Source organism: Dermacentor variabilis, chromosome 11 (genome assembly GCF_050947875.1).
Source record: "Dermacentor variabilis isolate Ectoservices chromosome 11, ASM5094787v1, whole genome shotgun sequence".
Classification (NCBI taxonomy): Eukaryota; Metazoa; Arthropoda; class Arachnida; order Ixodida; family Ixodidae; genus Dermacentor; species Dermacentor variabilis.
Window position 1 is genome coordinate 53,032,255 of NC_134578.1, and position 18,272 is coordinate 53,050,526.

The 18,272-nt window shown below is 43.9% G+C and overlaps 1 protein-coding gene across 6 annotated transcripts in view; it reads right to left on the minus strand.

Annotated features, from left to right (window-relative positions):
• Window positions 1-3,062: 3,062 nt before the first annotated feature.
• LOC142563764 (uncharacterized) overlaps window positions 3,063-18,272 on the minus strand; it is a 49,993-nt gene continuing 34,783 nt past the window's right edge. For 4 of the 6 annotated variants that reach the window (XM_075674377.1, XM_075674376.1, XM_075674379.1 and 1 more), the window contains 3 exons: window positions 18,141-18,208; window positions 7,102-7,197; window positions 3,063-3,489 (listed from right to left, as the gene is read on the minus strand). In XM_075674377.1, coding sequence (XP_075530492.1) covers window positions 3,365-3,489; window positions 7,102-7,197; window positions 18,141-18,208 — 289 coding nt within the window. In that variant the 3' untranslated portion in view covers window positions 3,063-3,364. The remainder of the gene's footprint in view (window positions 3,490-7,101; window positions 7,198-18,140; window positions 18,209-18,272) is intronic. The other 2 variants (XM_075674381.1, XM_075674378.1) reach the window with 1 other exon arrangement.

The following is an 18,272-nucleotide window of genomic DNA, read 5'->3' on the forward strand; positions in this document are numbered from 1 at the left end:
GACTCAAACCATTTGGGTTCTTGGCTTAACATAGCATGTTTGTGTGTGTGTGCAGTTTGTGTTTATTTGCTTGTTAGGTTTGTGTATGCGAAGAGACTGTAGCCTTGGGTGTACTTGCATTATGCGGCTGCAAAAAAAAAAAGCTGCCCGATTATTTTCGGGATGATTGCAGATTACACACATTACCTGGTGTACGTGAAACACAAACATGGCAAGCGAGAAGACATAACATATTGACTTCGATGGATGGATGGATGGATTGATGGATGGATGCTATGAGCGCCCTCTGTTAACGGGGTTTTGGTTTGCGCCACCAAGCTCTTGTTCTTATATTGCGTAATGTCCTACCTATGTTAAAACAGAAAGAAAGGAAAGCAAAATGAACCCCACGATCAGTTTTCAGAGCCAAACTTTCTGAACCTCTATTGTGAACGTTGTTCTTGCACACCTCCGTTGTTTGTCATTTCCGTGCTTTTCTTCCGCCAATCTTCCAATCGCCGCTTCCTCAACTCTACTGTGGACATGTTTACTCTTCCCCTGCTCTCGCTCACGCCAAGGGCTTCAAGGAGGCCACATATGCCTAAATTGAACGCTGGACAGATATCTGCACATACAAAAAACATGCTCCATCGTTTCCCTAGCTTTACAGCAGCAAGCAAATGCTTCTTCTTCCTTCTCATATCTCGCTTTATAAGTGCCTGTGCTAAGGCATCCTGATCTCGCTTCGAAAAGATATGAGCTTCCCGTTGAGTTAATAATAGTATTGTTTCTTTCCTGATTTAGTTTATTTCTCTTAAGTAGTTACTCATAGCAGGTTTCTTTTCCATTGCCGCCACCAGTCAGATTGTCTCAGCCTCTCTGACTTTCCAATTGACGTTCTTCGTTGCCATGTTGCTCACCATACAGGTCGCATACTTGCTGGTGAGCTGCCGAGTTCTTTTCCTCCACTGTGAATCAATGATTTTCCTGTACAAATACCTGAAAACTCTGCTAGTGCATTTACTTTCTTTCATATTCCTCAGTCTCTCGTCATACTTAATTTTACTTTCCGCTTCTCTCACTTCAAAGCTTGTCCAGCCCATATCACCGTGCACAGCTTCATTTGTATTCTTCCCGTGAGCGCCAAATGCGACGCGTCCCACTGACCTTTGGTCGCCGTCGAGTCCTGATTGTACCCCTGATTTCAAGCAAACAACCACATTTCCAAATGTAAGTCCTGGAACCTTTACATCTTTCCACATACCCCGGAGCACCTCGTACCTATTGTTCCCTATAGCACTATGTGTTTCCTTATGGCCGCCTTTCTCTTCCCATTTGCTGTTATTGCTTTTTCCCGTGTTTCCAGATATCTGTCGCCTTTGTTTATTCATATACCAAGGTATATATATTCCTTTACCAGAGCTTTTTGCTGGCCTTGAATTGACACATTCTGTTCATAGTTTTTATTGAATACCATAACAGCTAAGTTTTAACGCTTAATTACAGACCCGAATTCTTACCTTCATGTCCACAGATATTAGCCAGACGGTGCATATCACTTCGCTTGTTGGCTGGCAACCCAATGTCATCCCCATAAAACAAATCTGGAAGCAGCAAACCTGGAAACTTCTGTGATGCTTAGCCTGTCCCGTTTGAAGCATGCATCGCACCCCTTAAGTTTATAATTCCCCTCGAATGGTAGACACATAGGTACCACTGACGAAGAACATCCGCCAGTACATACGTGACTTGCGCGTTTAATGCATATCGTTCACCGATATTATGCACACGAAGTGAAAGGCTCGCTATATTCCACTTTCTAAATTTCACGCACTTTTTTTCACGATGAAGCAAAATGCTGCCCTGCATGCAGTTCAAGGGGTAGTGCACGAACTGAAGATTGTTTGCGTTTTCGCTATTTACACAGACGATACCGTTTCCGCCGCTTCATTCGAAGACACCGGCGATAATGACGCAGTGCATGGGGAGTAGGCATTGCCGTTCATCCTCCCTTCACCCTCTTTCCGACTAGGGACTAAACATTTACCCTCTAAAAATCTCACACGGCAAGCACACTCCTGCAGTTAGCCTCTGGGGGGAGGAAAGCACCATTTTTAAGACTAACTGTCCAGTTACTGTCATTTTCCGCGGCGCATTTTAAGATTGTAGTCTTTTGCGCATGTGAGGAAATGGCGAGGTGACCGCACGCTAGGAGGGGGAGCGAGCAAGGGGGACACCTGAGTACGCGTCTCCTCTAGTCGGGCCGCGGCTGCGAATGGCGCGACTGAGTGCGGTCGTGCTCGCCCTGTCTTCGAGGGTAATGTGGGATGCGTACAAAGGCTGGATGCGCATATGGCTGATCGCTTCGAATTCGCTGTGTGCTGACGCGCCTAGTTTCGATTGAAGTGAGAGGCAGCACGAAGGGCAATTCGTTCACCCCCTGCTGCAACTCTTGATCACGCCAACGTTGTGACAGCAAGTGTTCGCGTTTCTCGAGTGAGGTCTCTTCATGCTTGCCCGTGCACGCGTGACAACGCGCTTGCTAACCTAACTAGTCAGTGTAGCTTCGCCTCAATTAAACGTCCAAGAAATCTGCAAACCTTCCTTCGCGTAGTTGTATAATACTTTGCTAACAGTATCGATGCTTCGCCATTCGGGCAAAACTGCGTCTCTTTCTTCCATTCTTCTATTTCTTTTTTACCATGCAGCCGACATGACAAATGCAGTGTAGCGTATACCCTTTGCGTTCCTTCGCGTTGTTCCAAAACATATAAAACACGGAATCGCGAACGGTACATAGATGCATGGGGCTGAAGATATTAAGGAAGAAAAGCAGCACAGTGTCGTACAAAAAAGAAACACTGTTTCGACCTACGGCATTAGCCCCTCGCCGGATGCAAATACGACGCATGCGTGTAAGTACAAGGTAAATACTACGGCTCATGAAAATGTCTTGCCATTGGTAAAAGAATCCTCATATGTTGAGCACTACTTTGCAGTCATATTATTACGGCACACTACGTGCCATTGTATATTTCGGACGGGAGTTCCCTGAAACGAATATTGACACTGTATTTGTCGCCGCAGGGAAATTTTTATTATAAGATGGAAAATGTGGCATGCGTTGGTGGAATAGCGAAATGCCACAAAAATTTCTATAATGTCTGAGCATGCGCGGGATCTCAAAAAGTGGGATTGGTAATGTTTTGAATGTTTCAGTGTACAGCGTACAATAACCGAAGAATGCGTATTACACAGTATTTCTTGCAGGCAGCAAAAATAAGGAACAAGCAATCACAGGAAGACTTCAGGGCTTGTTTAGTTCTGTATATTAAAACAAGTTACTCAATAGTCTCATCCCGGGAGTCGCAATTTGTGCAAGAAATCACGACTGTCCTTTCTTTAGACAGCTATGGGCGTGCTTGCACTGCGATTTAAATGCACTTATGCATTCAGTGTGATCCAGCTTAGCAGAGCTTTGGGGGACCCACACAGAACATATGGATTGTTCTGAAAAAAAGAAGATGCAAATGAATTCGCGATTATCTATCCCCATGAAGCTCGGAACTGGCTGCTGCCATTAAAGCGCCAACCATACAACCCAAATTACCATGAGAAAAATACTTCAATGTTTATAAGATTTATGATAAGCACAATTACTCTATAGCTAGTGCAGATGTATAGATAAATGAGATAAGGGGCTCCTATTCATCAGAATGTACACGAACACTCTGTAACATGCCCACTTGCAGGCAGCCAGTGGACAAAGTTGTTTATTCAGACACTAAATCACACTTAGCCAGTGGCTCAATTTCTATCGTAATCGGATACAGAAGAAGCGAGTAGCCCAAAGTATGGCCGAAGAAGCAAAGAAGAAAAAGAAGCAACAAGAACAAGCTTAGCCATTTTAGAAACCCCGACAGTTGCAGTTCTGGCGGCTCTTTATTCATATTTCACAAATAGCACTCCACCGAGCAGGCCGGCGTAGGCTTCAACTATATGCCGCGAAGAAATTGTTGCGGAAGTATCCTAACAGCTTCGCTGTAAAATACTTCACATTGTAAAGTACCTATGCTTCTTCCGCAGCCTTAACGCCCAATATTTTACAGCATACTTTCACACGTACACACGCACACGTGCGCCTTATATGACCAAGCAAATGCTTAAATTTATATATTTACATGCATTAATCTTGCATTTTATACGGAAAGTTATGTACGCCCGTATGCACGCAATTTAGAAAAAAGGAGCACACATGCAAAAAGGCAGATATATATATATATATATGTATAAAGGGGGGTGCTAGTCAAAGTAAAGCACGCTGGACCTGACGTAACGTATGCATGAGAGCAACGACGAACTTTTCGGAAGTGAGACGAGGTTGCTTAAATTTTTCGGCGGGTCCACCAGCTGGAAACGTTAAGTATAACCAACAACTACTTCCAAATGTTTTTGTCCACTTGAAAAGTGTAACTCCGAGATGTTGTATTTATTTGACTTTAAATATAATTTCGTGCACTGCTTCTGAAGGTGTGATAGGCAAAAAACCCACACGCACTCTGCTGCTTCGGTGACTAAGAGGACGACTTCCCCTGCCTGTAACCCCTGACAACCATCGGTCCACTGACACAAACTGTTGGGCAATAAAGCAAAGATTACCGCGAAGTTGTGAAAATCATTTTCGATTATAAATTGTTTGGCCCGTTGAGCAACCACGATATAGATAGTAAAGGGGTTTGTTTACTGTGAACTCAAAGCGTGTAACGAGCCGATACGATATAAGCAAGAGTCCCAGCACGAACGGCAAACCCATGCTTAGAGCTGGTGATGATGTTGGGCCAGCGTTAGTCGTGTTCACTGCAATTACCCCCGGGAACGAGAAGGAGCCTTGCTGGAAACCTAAGAGCTCACCACGATGAGCGGGCCATAGTATGCCTTGAGGCGCTGCACATGGACAATATGGCTGCCTTGCCCAGCGAGCAAGGAAGCCTGAGGCATCTTTCAATGTTGAAAGCCAGCAGAGTGCATGATGATCTGTGCCGACTTCTAATGAATACCTATGCAAATAAGGACGAAACATAGTAACGGTCCAGATGATGGCTAACAATTTTTTCTTCGGCACACTGCAGCTGCTCTCGGTTTTTGTTCCGACTTGCTTATGCAACCACGTATTCAGGGATTATGAGCTTGGGTTGCGCAATGACAGCGCCTAGGCTGACGTCGCTAGCATCCGTGTGCACTTCCGTAGGGGCTGTTCGGTCGTAATGCCGAAAAAGTCGGGGTGAAGTAAAAGGCGGCGCAGATTTCTCAAAGCTTCCTCACACTCCGATAACTATGAGGAGACAGGGCCATTGCTTCCGGGCAGCTCCTTCAGGGGTGGTACGTTTACGGCAAATTTCGAATAAACCGTCTCAAGAAAAGAGTCAGACGCTACTGAGTATGTCTTTTATCGACGTTGGTTTAGAGAGTTCAGTGGCGGCGCGAAGTTTGGCTGGATCCGGCAGGACGCCGCCTTTACGTACAACATGACCCCGCTGTCTTTCTGCGAAGCGGCACTTCAGGGTAATGTGTAGGCCGGCATTTGTTAAGCACGTCACGACACATTTGAGACGCTCAAGGTACATGGTGAGGTTTGAAACAAAGACAACGACATCATCAATATAGCGTAGGTATGTGTGCCACTTCAAGCCACGGAAAACGTCGTCCGTCATGGACTGAACGTTGCAGTCGCATTACAAAGTAAAAGGCAATACGTTAACTTCGTATAAGCGATCACGCGGAACAAATGTCTTCGGCCGGTCGACTTCTGCCACTGGCACTTGTCAGTATCCCGACCGCAAAAATATGAAGAACAGATTTCCGCTCCTTGTAGACAGTTGATGATCGATTCGCGGTAGGGTATAGACATCCTTGCTAGTTATCTTGTTAAGTCGTGCGTAATCTTCACAGCAGCTAGAGAGCCATGCGTTTTCGTAACAAAGACAGGAGGAACTGCCCACGCACTACATGAAGGTCAAATGTCTTGGACGTGAAGCATGTCGCCGCCTTGCCCATTGATAACATGACGCTCTATGGCAGATACACGATATGTGCGTTGTCGCAGCGGCGGTTAGGAGCAAGTGTCAATGGTATGCGTAACGGCGGACATGCGGCCCAAAGAAGTTTGCATGACATTCAAAGAAGAACGAAATTCGTTTAAGTATAGAAACTGTGAACGCTGAACCGGCGTAATGTCTTCGGCGATGGAGAAACCAAGCACAGAAGATGAGCCGTAAGAGCTGCAAAATGGCCTTAGCACGCCTGTACTATGTGATGTCACGGTTAATTCGGCGCCAGTAGACTGAGCGCGTCGACAATGCGGGCGATACGCCCTGTGTAGCCACAAGCAAATCATTTCGGCCGATCGTTGCACGTACGCCAGGAGTTTGCGACGGCAGGTACAGTTCAAATCGCAGCACGCGGTGCACGAGGCATCTGGTGAAAAAACAAGATGGAGACTCGTGCTCCTGGCCTAGGTACAACCCCGCCATAACTTAAGGGTGGAGCTCCATCTGAGGTGAATGGTCGGGGAATGGTGACGAATTCTGCATAATTTAGGATATATATATATATATATATATATATATATATATATATATATATATATATATATATATATGCTTTTGTTCAAACTATATATGTGAATTACGTCTTACGAATTCCCTCTCGGTTTGTTTAGTGGCATGCGGCAGAAAAATTTCATTTTTTTTTTGGCAGCGCTCTCTCATACCGGCTGAAATCTGGTTGATGGAGACTTCTAGCTCACAACTTCATTGCGTGTTGCTAGAAAGTGAGAAAACCAGATCAATGTGACTGCTTCATTTCGACAAAAGCAGCTTGCTTGTAGTTTATCAAACATGAGCCGTAAAAAAAAAGAAAGACTCATTTTAGACAGTGCTCCGAATGCGAGATACTGTTGTAAAACGTTGCTTATTAGCGGTTGGTAGCTAATGAAAGGTTGTTTGTTGATATAGGCATTGCTTTCTTCTTACCAGAAATAAGCTCTTTAGAATAAAAGAATGTAAGCAAACAGTACTCACATTTAATGTATGCAGTGTCGTTCATCAAGGAAAGCACACTTACCACCTAAATGTTGAGGACCGCGCAGTACAAAACAACTTTCTGAAGCTCCTAAAATTTCGTATGATCCTCCAACCATACTTGTAAACTGATTACCAGCTGAAAACAATATGTTGGTGTTTCAGCAAATTTTTGTCGACCCACAAACTATCAATACCCTTAGTGTATCATGTATAATGTACTTAAAATTTGTAACCGTGTATGAAACACGCGACGCTGGTTACCACATTATAAATTTTTTATTGTCTACATGTCAGAAATGATCAAGTTGTGTCCTGCGCATTTACGAATATTGAAAGATAAATACAGTGTAGTTTACTCAAGCGTTACAAAAATGATCATTTGTCAACCCACGATGATAGACCAGTATTGTTCTGAAATAATTCGCAGTATCAGTGAGGTAAAATTGGTAGAGGTTTCAAGTCAAGAATGGCAACAAACGATGTGTTCTGTGGTTATTGATAGTTAAATTCCAGGAAGCTAAATAGTGAGGTCTCAAATATTTCTTTTTCTTTTCTTTGAGAAACATACGCATCTACTTCTGCGGGCGTTCAAAGTAAAAGTGTTTTCATTCTCTCATTTACTCATTATATTTAGTTGCCAGACATCATCATCACCTTAATAATAATAATAATAATAATAATAATAATAATAATAATAATAATAATAATGTTTATTGCCACAAAATATACAAAACAACACAAGCAGGCCGGTCTAAGCCTTAGTTGGCTTGTAGGACCGTACCTATGAATATGATAGACAAGGCAAAAAGATGTACATAAATTGATGAGACATGAAGAAAAAAAAATAAAAAATAAAACGAAAGGCAAAAAATTGAAAAGAACAAGATAACATTTGGTTATCTACATATAACAAAAGATGAAGAGGTAAATATTGCGAGGCAATAAAAAATGTACAAGAGGTTAATTTTACTGTAGCTGCTTTAAGAAGTGTTTGAGCGTGCTTTTTGACGTCGCGTTAAAAATTTCTTCTGGCAGTTTGATAAATATGTCAGGCACATAAGCACAGAGTCTGGCTGCGCCATACCTTGTGGCTGAACGCGGAACTACATAACGGACTAGTTTTCCAAGCTCCCTTGTGGCGGCACTTTTTTGTTTGAAAGCGGAATTGCAGAAATGTTTGACGACAACTGTTTCTATAAGTAATGAATGGAAGTTCGGTAGACCAAGTTCACGGAAGATATTTGCAGATGTTACTATTGGGGAATTGTATGCAACATTTTTAAGAATGTTTTTATAATCCGGTCTGCCCTGCATCTCCAGCGATCAGAGCAAAAGCCAAAGACTGTAATGCCGTACCTCAACACACTGTAAGCTAGTGCATGTGCTATAATGTTTTTCACAGACAAGGGTGCAGTACTTTCGATATTAAACAACAGCCACGCTACTGGCCTCAGTTTAGAACAAATAAGTGATAAGTGATGTTGCCAAGATAAATTACTATCGAGATAGATTCCGAGATATTTCATACAATCCACGTATGGAATAGGCGCACATTTATAATGAACACAGTCTGACTCACGCAAGTAGAGAGGCATGTTAATAACTGTAGTCTTGAGTGGGGAGCGAAAACAAACAAGTTTTGTTTTTTAGGCATTTACCACAATTACATTATTAGAGAACCAAAGCATTGCCTTGTAAACATCATTTTGCAACATTTCAGTTGACGTTTTATAAGAGAGGTGTGTCGCTAATAATACAGTGTCATCAGCATACTGGGATACTGAACATTTCGAAATTGCCAAAGGGAAGTCGTTAACGAAGATATTAAACAACAATGGCGACAAAACGGACCCCTGAGAAACTCCAGCTTTTATCGATAGCTTAGAACTAAATACGCCCTTCTCATCGGTAGAGACCACCTGAAATCTGTTGCTCAAGTAATTTTCGAGAACTTTGTAAGAAGGTCCACGAAATCCCCAAAAATGCACTTTACTTAACAAGATTTGATGATTCAGGGTGTAAAACGCTTTCGCTACATCTAAAAATAGCGCACATCTGAAAAGATTCTGATCGAATGCCGAGAACAGTTCATCTGAAAATTCCTCAACCAGTGCCACAGTACCACGCCCTGAAATAAAGCCAAACTGTCGATTGGTCAGGATAGAAAATTTGTTAAGAAAAGAAGACATCGTATGGAAAAGAAATTTTTCTAAGACCTGAGCAATGATCGGCAATATTGAAATTGGCCGATAGTTTTCCATACTAGCTTTCTTCCCTGACTTCTTTAGTGGTACAACAACTGCAGTTTTTAAGCATTCTGGAATTTCTTCGCCTTGCAAAAAACCATTCAGTATATGCAGGACATATACTGAATATCTGACAGCGCACTGAAATTCCTTATGATGGTGTGTAAAGAGATTCCATCATATCCAGTGGGCTTGTTAGGAAGGAAACTGAAAATAATTTCTTCCAGATCACCTTTCAAAATTCTCGGAAGAAAAGCCGACGCAGATACGGAATGCCCTAACGGAGGAGTGCTTCTATATGTAGAGACGGCCCTTTGGGACGCTTTAACAAAGTGCCTGTTGAAAGCATCAGCCACTTCTGCGGGAGGTTGTTGAAAAGCACCAAAAATAGACCGGTTATTGGAACTCACTCCTCTGAGATGATTTACCAAAGACCAAGTTTTGCTTACATTATTTGAACATTGTTGGAATTTATCAAAGAAGTAACAGCGTTTGGTGGCACGCAGAAGAGCAGCAACTCTATTTCTTGCCGACTTGTATTCTAATCGCAGTCTTTGGTTTCTCGGATTTCTTTTGCAGCGTTTCCACAAGTTGTCTCGATACGAAAGGGAAGCAAGAATTTCCGTGTTCATCCAGCAGTGACTCTTTCTTATCGGCTTAGCTATCAGCCGTGTGCAACGTAATTCAAAATGTTTCATTTGCATACAGAACCTTTCATATACTTTGCCCGAAGAATCTTCCTTGGTTAAGGATGCCCAGACAAACGAAACGAAAAGGTTATCTAGCTTGGATTGATTAACAGTAGGGACAAGGCATTTACGCTGCCCAGATCCAGTTTCCACCGATGACGTTCCAGACGCGTCTGGTAAAACAAGACGGCATGCTACAAAATAATGGTCCGCCATCCGTTGTAGAATAGTACATGACCTAAATGAACAGCTGGGAGCTCTGACCGCTATGCGGTCTAAACAAGATTGCACTAGGCTATTAATAACTAATTCCGGTCTAGTAGGAGCTGCAATTGTGCATTCTAGACCATAAGCGGACAACGTAGATAAATAATCACAAACAGTCACTTTTTCAGGGCATAAAATATTGATATTCTAGTCTCAGATCATGCAAAATTGGTGCGCTAATAATAATAATAATAATAATAATAATAATAATAATAATAATAATAATAATAATAATAATAATAATAATAATAATAATAATAATAATAATAATAATAATAATAATAATAATAATAATAATAATAATAATAATAATAATAATATCTTATGTCCACTCCAGGGTGAAGGCATTTCCCTGGGATGTCCAATTAACCCTGTCCTGCGCCAACCAATTCCAACTAGCGCAAACGAATTTCCTAATTTCATCGCTCCACCTAGTCTTATGCCATCCTCGACAACGTTTCCCTTCTCTTGGTACCCATTCTGTAACCATAGTGGTCCAACGGTTATCAAAATTGAGCATTACATGACCTGCCCAGCTCCATTTTTTTTCTCTTAACGTCCTTTAGAATATCAGCTATACCCGACTGCTCTCTGATCCAAACTGCTCTTTCTGTCTCATAACGTTATGCCAAGCATTCTCCGTTACATACCTCTATGCGCGGTCCTCAACTTGTTCTCGAGCTTTATTGTGAATCTCCAGGTCTCTGTTCTATATGTCAGCACCGGTAAAACGCACTCCTTGTACACCTTCCTGTGAGGAGTTGGCAATGTCTGCCATATGCCGATCCAACCCATTTTTATTCTTCTATGAATTTCCTTCTCATGATCAGGGTTTCCTGTGAGCAGTTGACCTAGCTAAACGTACTCTTTCACAGCCTCTAGAGGCTGACTGACGATGCTGAACTCTTGTTCTCTTGCCCGGCTGTTCATCATTACCTTTGTCTGCAGCATATTAATCTTCAACCCCACTTTTAGAATCTCTCTGTTAAGGTCCTCAATCATTTGTTTTCACTCGTCTGCAGTGTTGCTGAAAAGAGCAATGTCATCAACAAACCGAAGGTTGCTGAGATATTCGCCATCGATCCTTACTTAGTTTAATAGCTTGGATACTTCTTTCAACTACGCAGTGAATAGCATTGTAGAGATTACGTATCCTTGTCTGACCCCTTTCTTTATAGGTATCTTCCTGCTTTTCTTGTGTAGAATAAAGGAGGCTGTGGAATCTCTGTTGATATTTTCAAGGGTATCTACGTAAGCGGTCTGTACTCCTTGATTACGCAATGCCTGTATGACTGCGGGTATCTCTACTGATTCAAATGCTTTTTCGTAATACATAAAAGCCAAATAAAGAGGCTTATTGTACTCTGGACTTCTCGATAACCTGATTAATGACATGGATGTGATTCATTGTAGAGTATCTATTCCTGAAGCCAGCCTGTTGCCTTGGTTGACTAAAGTCCAGTGTTGGCCTTATTCTATTGGAGATTATTTTGGTGAATATTTTATATGATACTGGGAGTAGGCGAACGTCAGCACCGCCTCCGAGGCGCTCCAGCCCACCCTCTGCCGCGACTGCGGCGCGCTGGAAACTCTGCAACACCTGCTCTGCGAGTGCCTGGCTTCCGCCGCAGCGCGAAAATCCCTCGTCAGCATCGACCGTCAGTATAACCTACCTTACTCGGTGGTGGAACATATCCTGCACCCTTGGGGCTACAATTTTCCTTTCAGGGTGATGCTCCGTGCTCTGTTAACCATCGCCGATGAAGCCGGTCTTGCCGACCGTCTTTGAGCTTGTTCGGTGACGCGCGCCTAGGCATCCTCTGTCGTTGCTGCTACTGCCACCCCACCTTTCTCTCATTCCCTCCTTGTGCAGTGCGGCTGAGGTGCCCTCTGTTGAAAGACAGTTACCGCGCTGCACTTAGACCCGCCTTTCACCCTCTAATCAAGAATCTTCCTCCCTGCTCAATATATGGCGCCCGAGATTGAACCGCGATTGTCAATTTCCCCTGCGCCCGGTCGCGAAATGCGCAGTTGCTACCGGAGAACAACGCCGCCTCTCCCTGCCGCCCACTCCCCCATACACCCGACGGTATTTTGCGCGACGGAAGACGGCCTGTTTCATCTCCGCTTTCTTCCTTCGAGGGCGCTGTAGTGTCTTGCGATTCTGGGCTTTGCTCGTTTGCTTACACTCGCACATACACCATACGACGCGCGGCGACAGTGATATTCTTCCTGGACTATATACGGATTACGGCGGCGGCCAGAATGCTCCTGCAGTGTGCACATGATATCTGTCACGATAAGAAACGTTTTCCACAGAACATTTTTAGCTCTCAGGCTGCACCGTTGCTGTGTCTAAGGCATGAATGCGCTTTCTTTTTTGCCAATGTTATCAGGAATGAGGAGCTTCGTACACCTCAACACGTCGTCTATTTAGAAATATTAGTCTTCATTCGTTATAAACCCTTTGCGAATGTTTAGTTGGTGCACCTTCATCGTTTTTGCGAAAGTCAGGCACCCATCGTTTACCCGTAAATTATTTTTTGTCTTATTATTATTAGTATTGTCTATTATTGCCTTATTAATTAATATTTGCTCCTACCTTCGGGCGCCCTGAGGAGGTCCAGAAATTAAGGATTCGAAGCACTGAAGAGACAATGCTGTACATCTCGGCCCCCGAAGACCAACTTTTGGCAGTCCATCAGGCCGAGGATGGCGCCAGAGCCCAACGGCTTCTGGCCGCCGTCTTGGCCGCGTTCGCCACCCCACCAATCTGTCCGCTACCTAAATACAAGTTATTTCTCTCCCTCTCTCTCTCTTGTACTAGTTCACCGGTCAACGTTTTTCGTTTTTTTTTCCCGAAATGTGTTGCATCTAAGCAGTGGCTATTCAGGTACCCCAATTTTAGGGTACTCAATGACCTCTAGACGCCTGCTCATGCTGTTCTATAAGTTGTTTATTTCTTTGACCCTTAGCTTGAGTGATTTCCTTTTATCAGTGCGATAACCTTTTAGTATTCACTTTCCTATCTTCTGCAACATCCCGTCAACTTTTTTCTTGTAATCCCTGACTCAAGTAGGAAAGGCATTGTTCTTATTCTGCGTGATTGTTTCGGTCTGTTTAATTAGCCTATCACCTATATTTATGTAGTTTGCTCCTGCCACTTCCTGTCTTGCATAGGTATATTCCGAAAGTTTAAGGTTCTATTTTTTAAACTTTTGCCTCGCCTATCTTTTCCTTTGAAATCTATCGTAATATGCTCTGTAGTGATTCGTAAGCCTTTGCTGATTGTTTGGCGTATTCCAAACATTACTGCTAATTTGGGCATGACCACGGTACCTGTCCTTGACACCTATAAAATGTTACAAAAAGAAGGAGGGCCCGTTATGGCATCTAGTTCCACCCTGGCGCCAAAGAGTCGGATTCCTATGCTTAACCTACCAGTGTGAAGAGGGTGCCACTCCATCCGTCACTCAAGATATTTTGAAATATTTTTCTCATTGAAGAGCGGTACATACCCACGGGCATAAACCCAAGACCCAAGTTGGTATGAGAATGGTTAATTTGAAAGCGGCATATGCCAAGAGCACATAACAGTGGTACAAGTTGGCCCGAAAACCTTTCGGTATAGACAAAGATACCGCAGACTGCGTGGCAGCGAGAGAAACGAAACGGGAAAGGCAAGGAAGTTAACCAAGGTCGTGCCCTGTTGACTACCCTGCACTTGTGGATTGGAAAACCGGCAGAATAGATAAGAAGCAGAGAGAAGAAAATTATAAGTAGTAAATCCCAAACTGGCTGAAGTTGCAAAGGGGGCTAATTGCATTGAAAATAAACTCCATTGGAAGAGAAACAGCCTCAAAAATTTTAGCCTGAAACTCCTCTATCCAATTTTTGGTATTGCTTACTCTTCTATTTGCCTGTTCAGACACATATCCAGTGAAATGTACTTAGTGATTCAAGTTGTCTATTCGAGCATATTGCTATGTGTCTACTAAGGGCGAAAGGAAAGAGCCGTCGCTGAGAAAAGACCACAAAGAGGACGGTGTTGCTGCATGCGAGCTGCCCACCATTTTGTTGAGAGCCTTGCATCTCACTGGAAACATACCTTCTACATAATCAGAACCCATGCTTTCGTTACGAAATATTTTTGGTGGAGGCGCGCGTTGTTTCCTATACCACCACGGAGCCCCGCAGCTGCCGCACTATCGGAGTAGCTACCAGATCTTCCGGTAAAGAAACATGGTCTTCCACAACCACAACTCCCGTGGCAACATCCAACAAAACTGTACATCTCCAACCGGGATTCAGGCGTTTCCTCGGGCCAAGCTGACATTGACGAGTGGGTCAACCTTCACGAACGTGTCATCGCGAACTACAGGTTGGACCCGCGCCTTGCATTCGCCACTGTTCTCCTCTAGCTTGGTTGCGCACCACGGGTATGGTTCAAGACGCACGAAGCTGGGACGCTTTCAAGCAACAGATCCGCGACCTTTTCGGCAACACCTCTGGTGGCAAGCTTGCTGCGAAAAAGGAACCGGCGACTGGAGCTCGGACGTCTACAGAGCCGTACGTCGCTTCCATTCAGGATGTCTTGGCTCTTTTCCGCATGATCGGCGCCCACATATCTGAGTCGGACAAAGTTGCGCACGTGTTAAAAGGCATAGTTCTACCTGCAACTTTACTTAAACCTGTCCATTCTAGATACAATCATTAAATAATGTCCGTGGTGACATGATCAAGAAAAAAGCCGCCGAATAACGAAACAGTTCGGCCGACTTCAAAACATGGCTGCCACTTCATCATGTGATGATCCCTGCCAGCCACCCACCTGTGACAACTTCACGCGCATTGTCCGTCGCAATCTTGAAGCTGCCTGTGCCGCATCCATTCAGCTGCCCGTTTTCTACTGCAAACCTACGACACGTAGCTACAATCGGTAACCCTGATTCATTTTGTAGTAAGACAAGTGTTTGCGAATCACAGCCTCCCATCCGTGCAGCCAGTAACTCGGCCATTCCACGGCCATGGGCCAGAGCTGTCGTTCGTCGTACCCACACCAATCTTTTGTCCTTTCGGAACACTTCAGAATGTAGAATGCCTCACCCTCAACCCATCTATTTTCACTGTCACCGCGTCGAACATATTTCTCGCTATTGCCGCTGCCATTGGGGTTTTCAATCCAGTCCACCTTCCCTGCCTACCAACGCTCTAACAGTTACCAAAATTCATCCCCTCTTACTTACTACTCCTCAGCATGCCGTGAGCCTCTTACCACTGACGCCTCTTTCTCTGTCAGCCGCTACTCCAGATCTCCATCGCCTCAACGCCGTCAATCCGGCTCTCCTCGGCTTAGCCGCTCTTCCTTCGCGACGTTTTCAGAAGGCTCACAGCCAGAAATCTATACAGTGGAATTTATGGAGGTGTACCTGCAATATCAAGATCATCCACAAGCCCTCTACTGACGCTGCCCACAGGCCATACCATTCTTGACGTCCAAGTCAACGGTGTTAGTGTCATTGCTCTCGTCGAAACTGGAGCAGATTCATCCATATTGAGTGCGCCTTTGCACTACCGCCTGCAGAATACCTTACCATCGTCTACGACGCCCGCAGTGTGTGTTGCCGATGATGGTACTGTCCACATATAAGGAATCGGCACTGCCCACGTCAACATCGCCGACCGTCACACATTCGTCCTTCTCACCGTCCATGCTCGTTGCACCCATGATTTCATAATGGGCTTTGACTTTCTTTCGCCGGACTCTGCTCATTGATTGTTCAGCTAATATACTCTGTTTTCACATTCCTCTTTTGTGGGATCCGCAATAAATACCCACTGACGTCTAAGCCCCACCGCATTTGTTGATCTACTACCTCAAACCATTGTCATGGACCCCTCCCGTCCTCGATGACGACTACATTATCACTCCCATAGCTGACGTGCAGCTTATGCACAATGTTACTGCGCCAGACACCATCATCATGATTGCGGGCAACTGTGTCTCACTTCCGCTCCTAAATTTTGGGCTGAACCTACAAATTCTTTCCCAACAGGTAACGCTTCGCCAGCTCAGCACCATGGAAGACCGGGCCGCAGAAATTATTTTTGTAGCCTATGCTTCTAATCACACTGAAGGTACACAGTAAGCGGATGCCAGCGACGCAATTTTTCAGAACAAGATTCTTATCAGACCTTTTTGCATCAGGAGGTTGACGCTCTTTTCCACGCTTTGGCATCTTATAGAGATATTTCTTTATATTCATGGGCACTGCTTAGGTCAGACTTTGATTGTCACTCGCCGAATACACACCGCTCACTGTATGCCAATTCACGATCGGCCTTACCGTGTGTCCGCGAAGTCATTCAAAAGGATGTGCAGAAGACGCTTGCTAAAGACATCATCCAGTAACTGTCTAGTTCATGAACTTCCTCCGTCGTATTAGCGACAAAGAAACACGGTACTTGTTGGCTCTGCATCGACTATCGTGACCTCAACGAGATCACTGCTTCCGCGGTGGCACTAATTTTTCGTCTCCGGATTTTCGATCTGGCTACTGGCAAATTGCTGCAGACGGTGTGGTTGGTAAAAAGACTGCGTTCTTCATCACTGACCGCCTTTACCAATTCAAGGCCGTGCCTGTTACCCTGCGCAACGCTTCATCAAGTTTTGAAATGGTCATGCGCACACTACTTCAAGCATTCAAAAGGATCACTCGCTTATGCTACCTGGACGGTGTGATTGTGTTTTGCGCCCCTTTCGCAGCACGCCTTGAGAGTCAGTGCACAATTCTGGCTATTTTCCGGTGAAATGGACTTGAGCTAAGTTTCTGGAAGTGCCGCTTCGCTCTTATGTAAATTACAGTGTTTGGCCATATTGGCGTTTGCGGTCTCCAAACAGACCCGGAGACAATTCGGGCCGTCATGAACTTCCCCGTTCCCCGTTCTGCCCACGATGTCCACAGATTTGTGTCAAGTGGCTCATCATAAAGTCAGCAGCTCATCGTCAAGTATCAAGTGGCACATACACAATGACCCAAGTTGTTGTCCACTTAGCAAGGAGGTAGCCACAAAATCAATGGTAGAGGTAAACAAAACATGCTTAAATTTTTTTTCATCTGAAATGTTTTTAGCAAGGAAGTTAACCTTCGAGCGAAGTAGCGTTCTCGTGAACTAACAAAATTTGTTCTACCATTTTTGTCATAATAAAGAGCATCAAATGGACAAACAGAGTGTTATGTAAACGTAAACTATGAAATGCACTTGAAGAAAAAGTACTATATAGTGGTAGAAAATGTTAAATATAAGCTATGGACCCTAAGAACTCACATTTTATCTGATCAAGTGGTAGTAACCGCTATTTTATTTGTAAACGACGAATATTTTCTACGAGAACGTTAGTGACCAATGCTGCGTAGAAATGCCACGGAATTCCTGCATTCGCTTCTATGGTACTACGGCAGAAACCTAAAATAAGTACGATCACTTCATCGGCCGGCCTGGAAGTGATAATAATCCCGACTTTTTATTAATGCAAGTAACGTGCCATAAAACTAGCCTCAGTGGCTTCTACGGATCGCGTGCAAAAATGCCGATGACATGCAAAAATATAGGAATAATGCCATCAAATTTATTTTTATTTTTGAATAACAGTTTTTGAGCAGCATGACGATATGTCTGGGCCTAAATATTATTTGTGTACTTCGTCCACTGCTGGACAAAAAGAGGCAGGCATTCAAGTCATAACCGGAGCTGATTGATTCAGGTTGATCACACCGTAATACGGCAGTCTTGAGACGCGTTCAGCACTACGCTACTTAGACATGACGTAGTCATTAGTTTTTGGAAAGCGCAAGGAATGTTATAGGAAATCTTACCCGTAGCTTCAACTTTCAATATATGCTTTCCGTCTATTGTGCTTAATCTCAGTACAACGTCAGCTTGACTGAAAGTAATGGAAATTCATGCTATTGTATTACTGAACGGTTAACGGCAAAAATTACATTAAA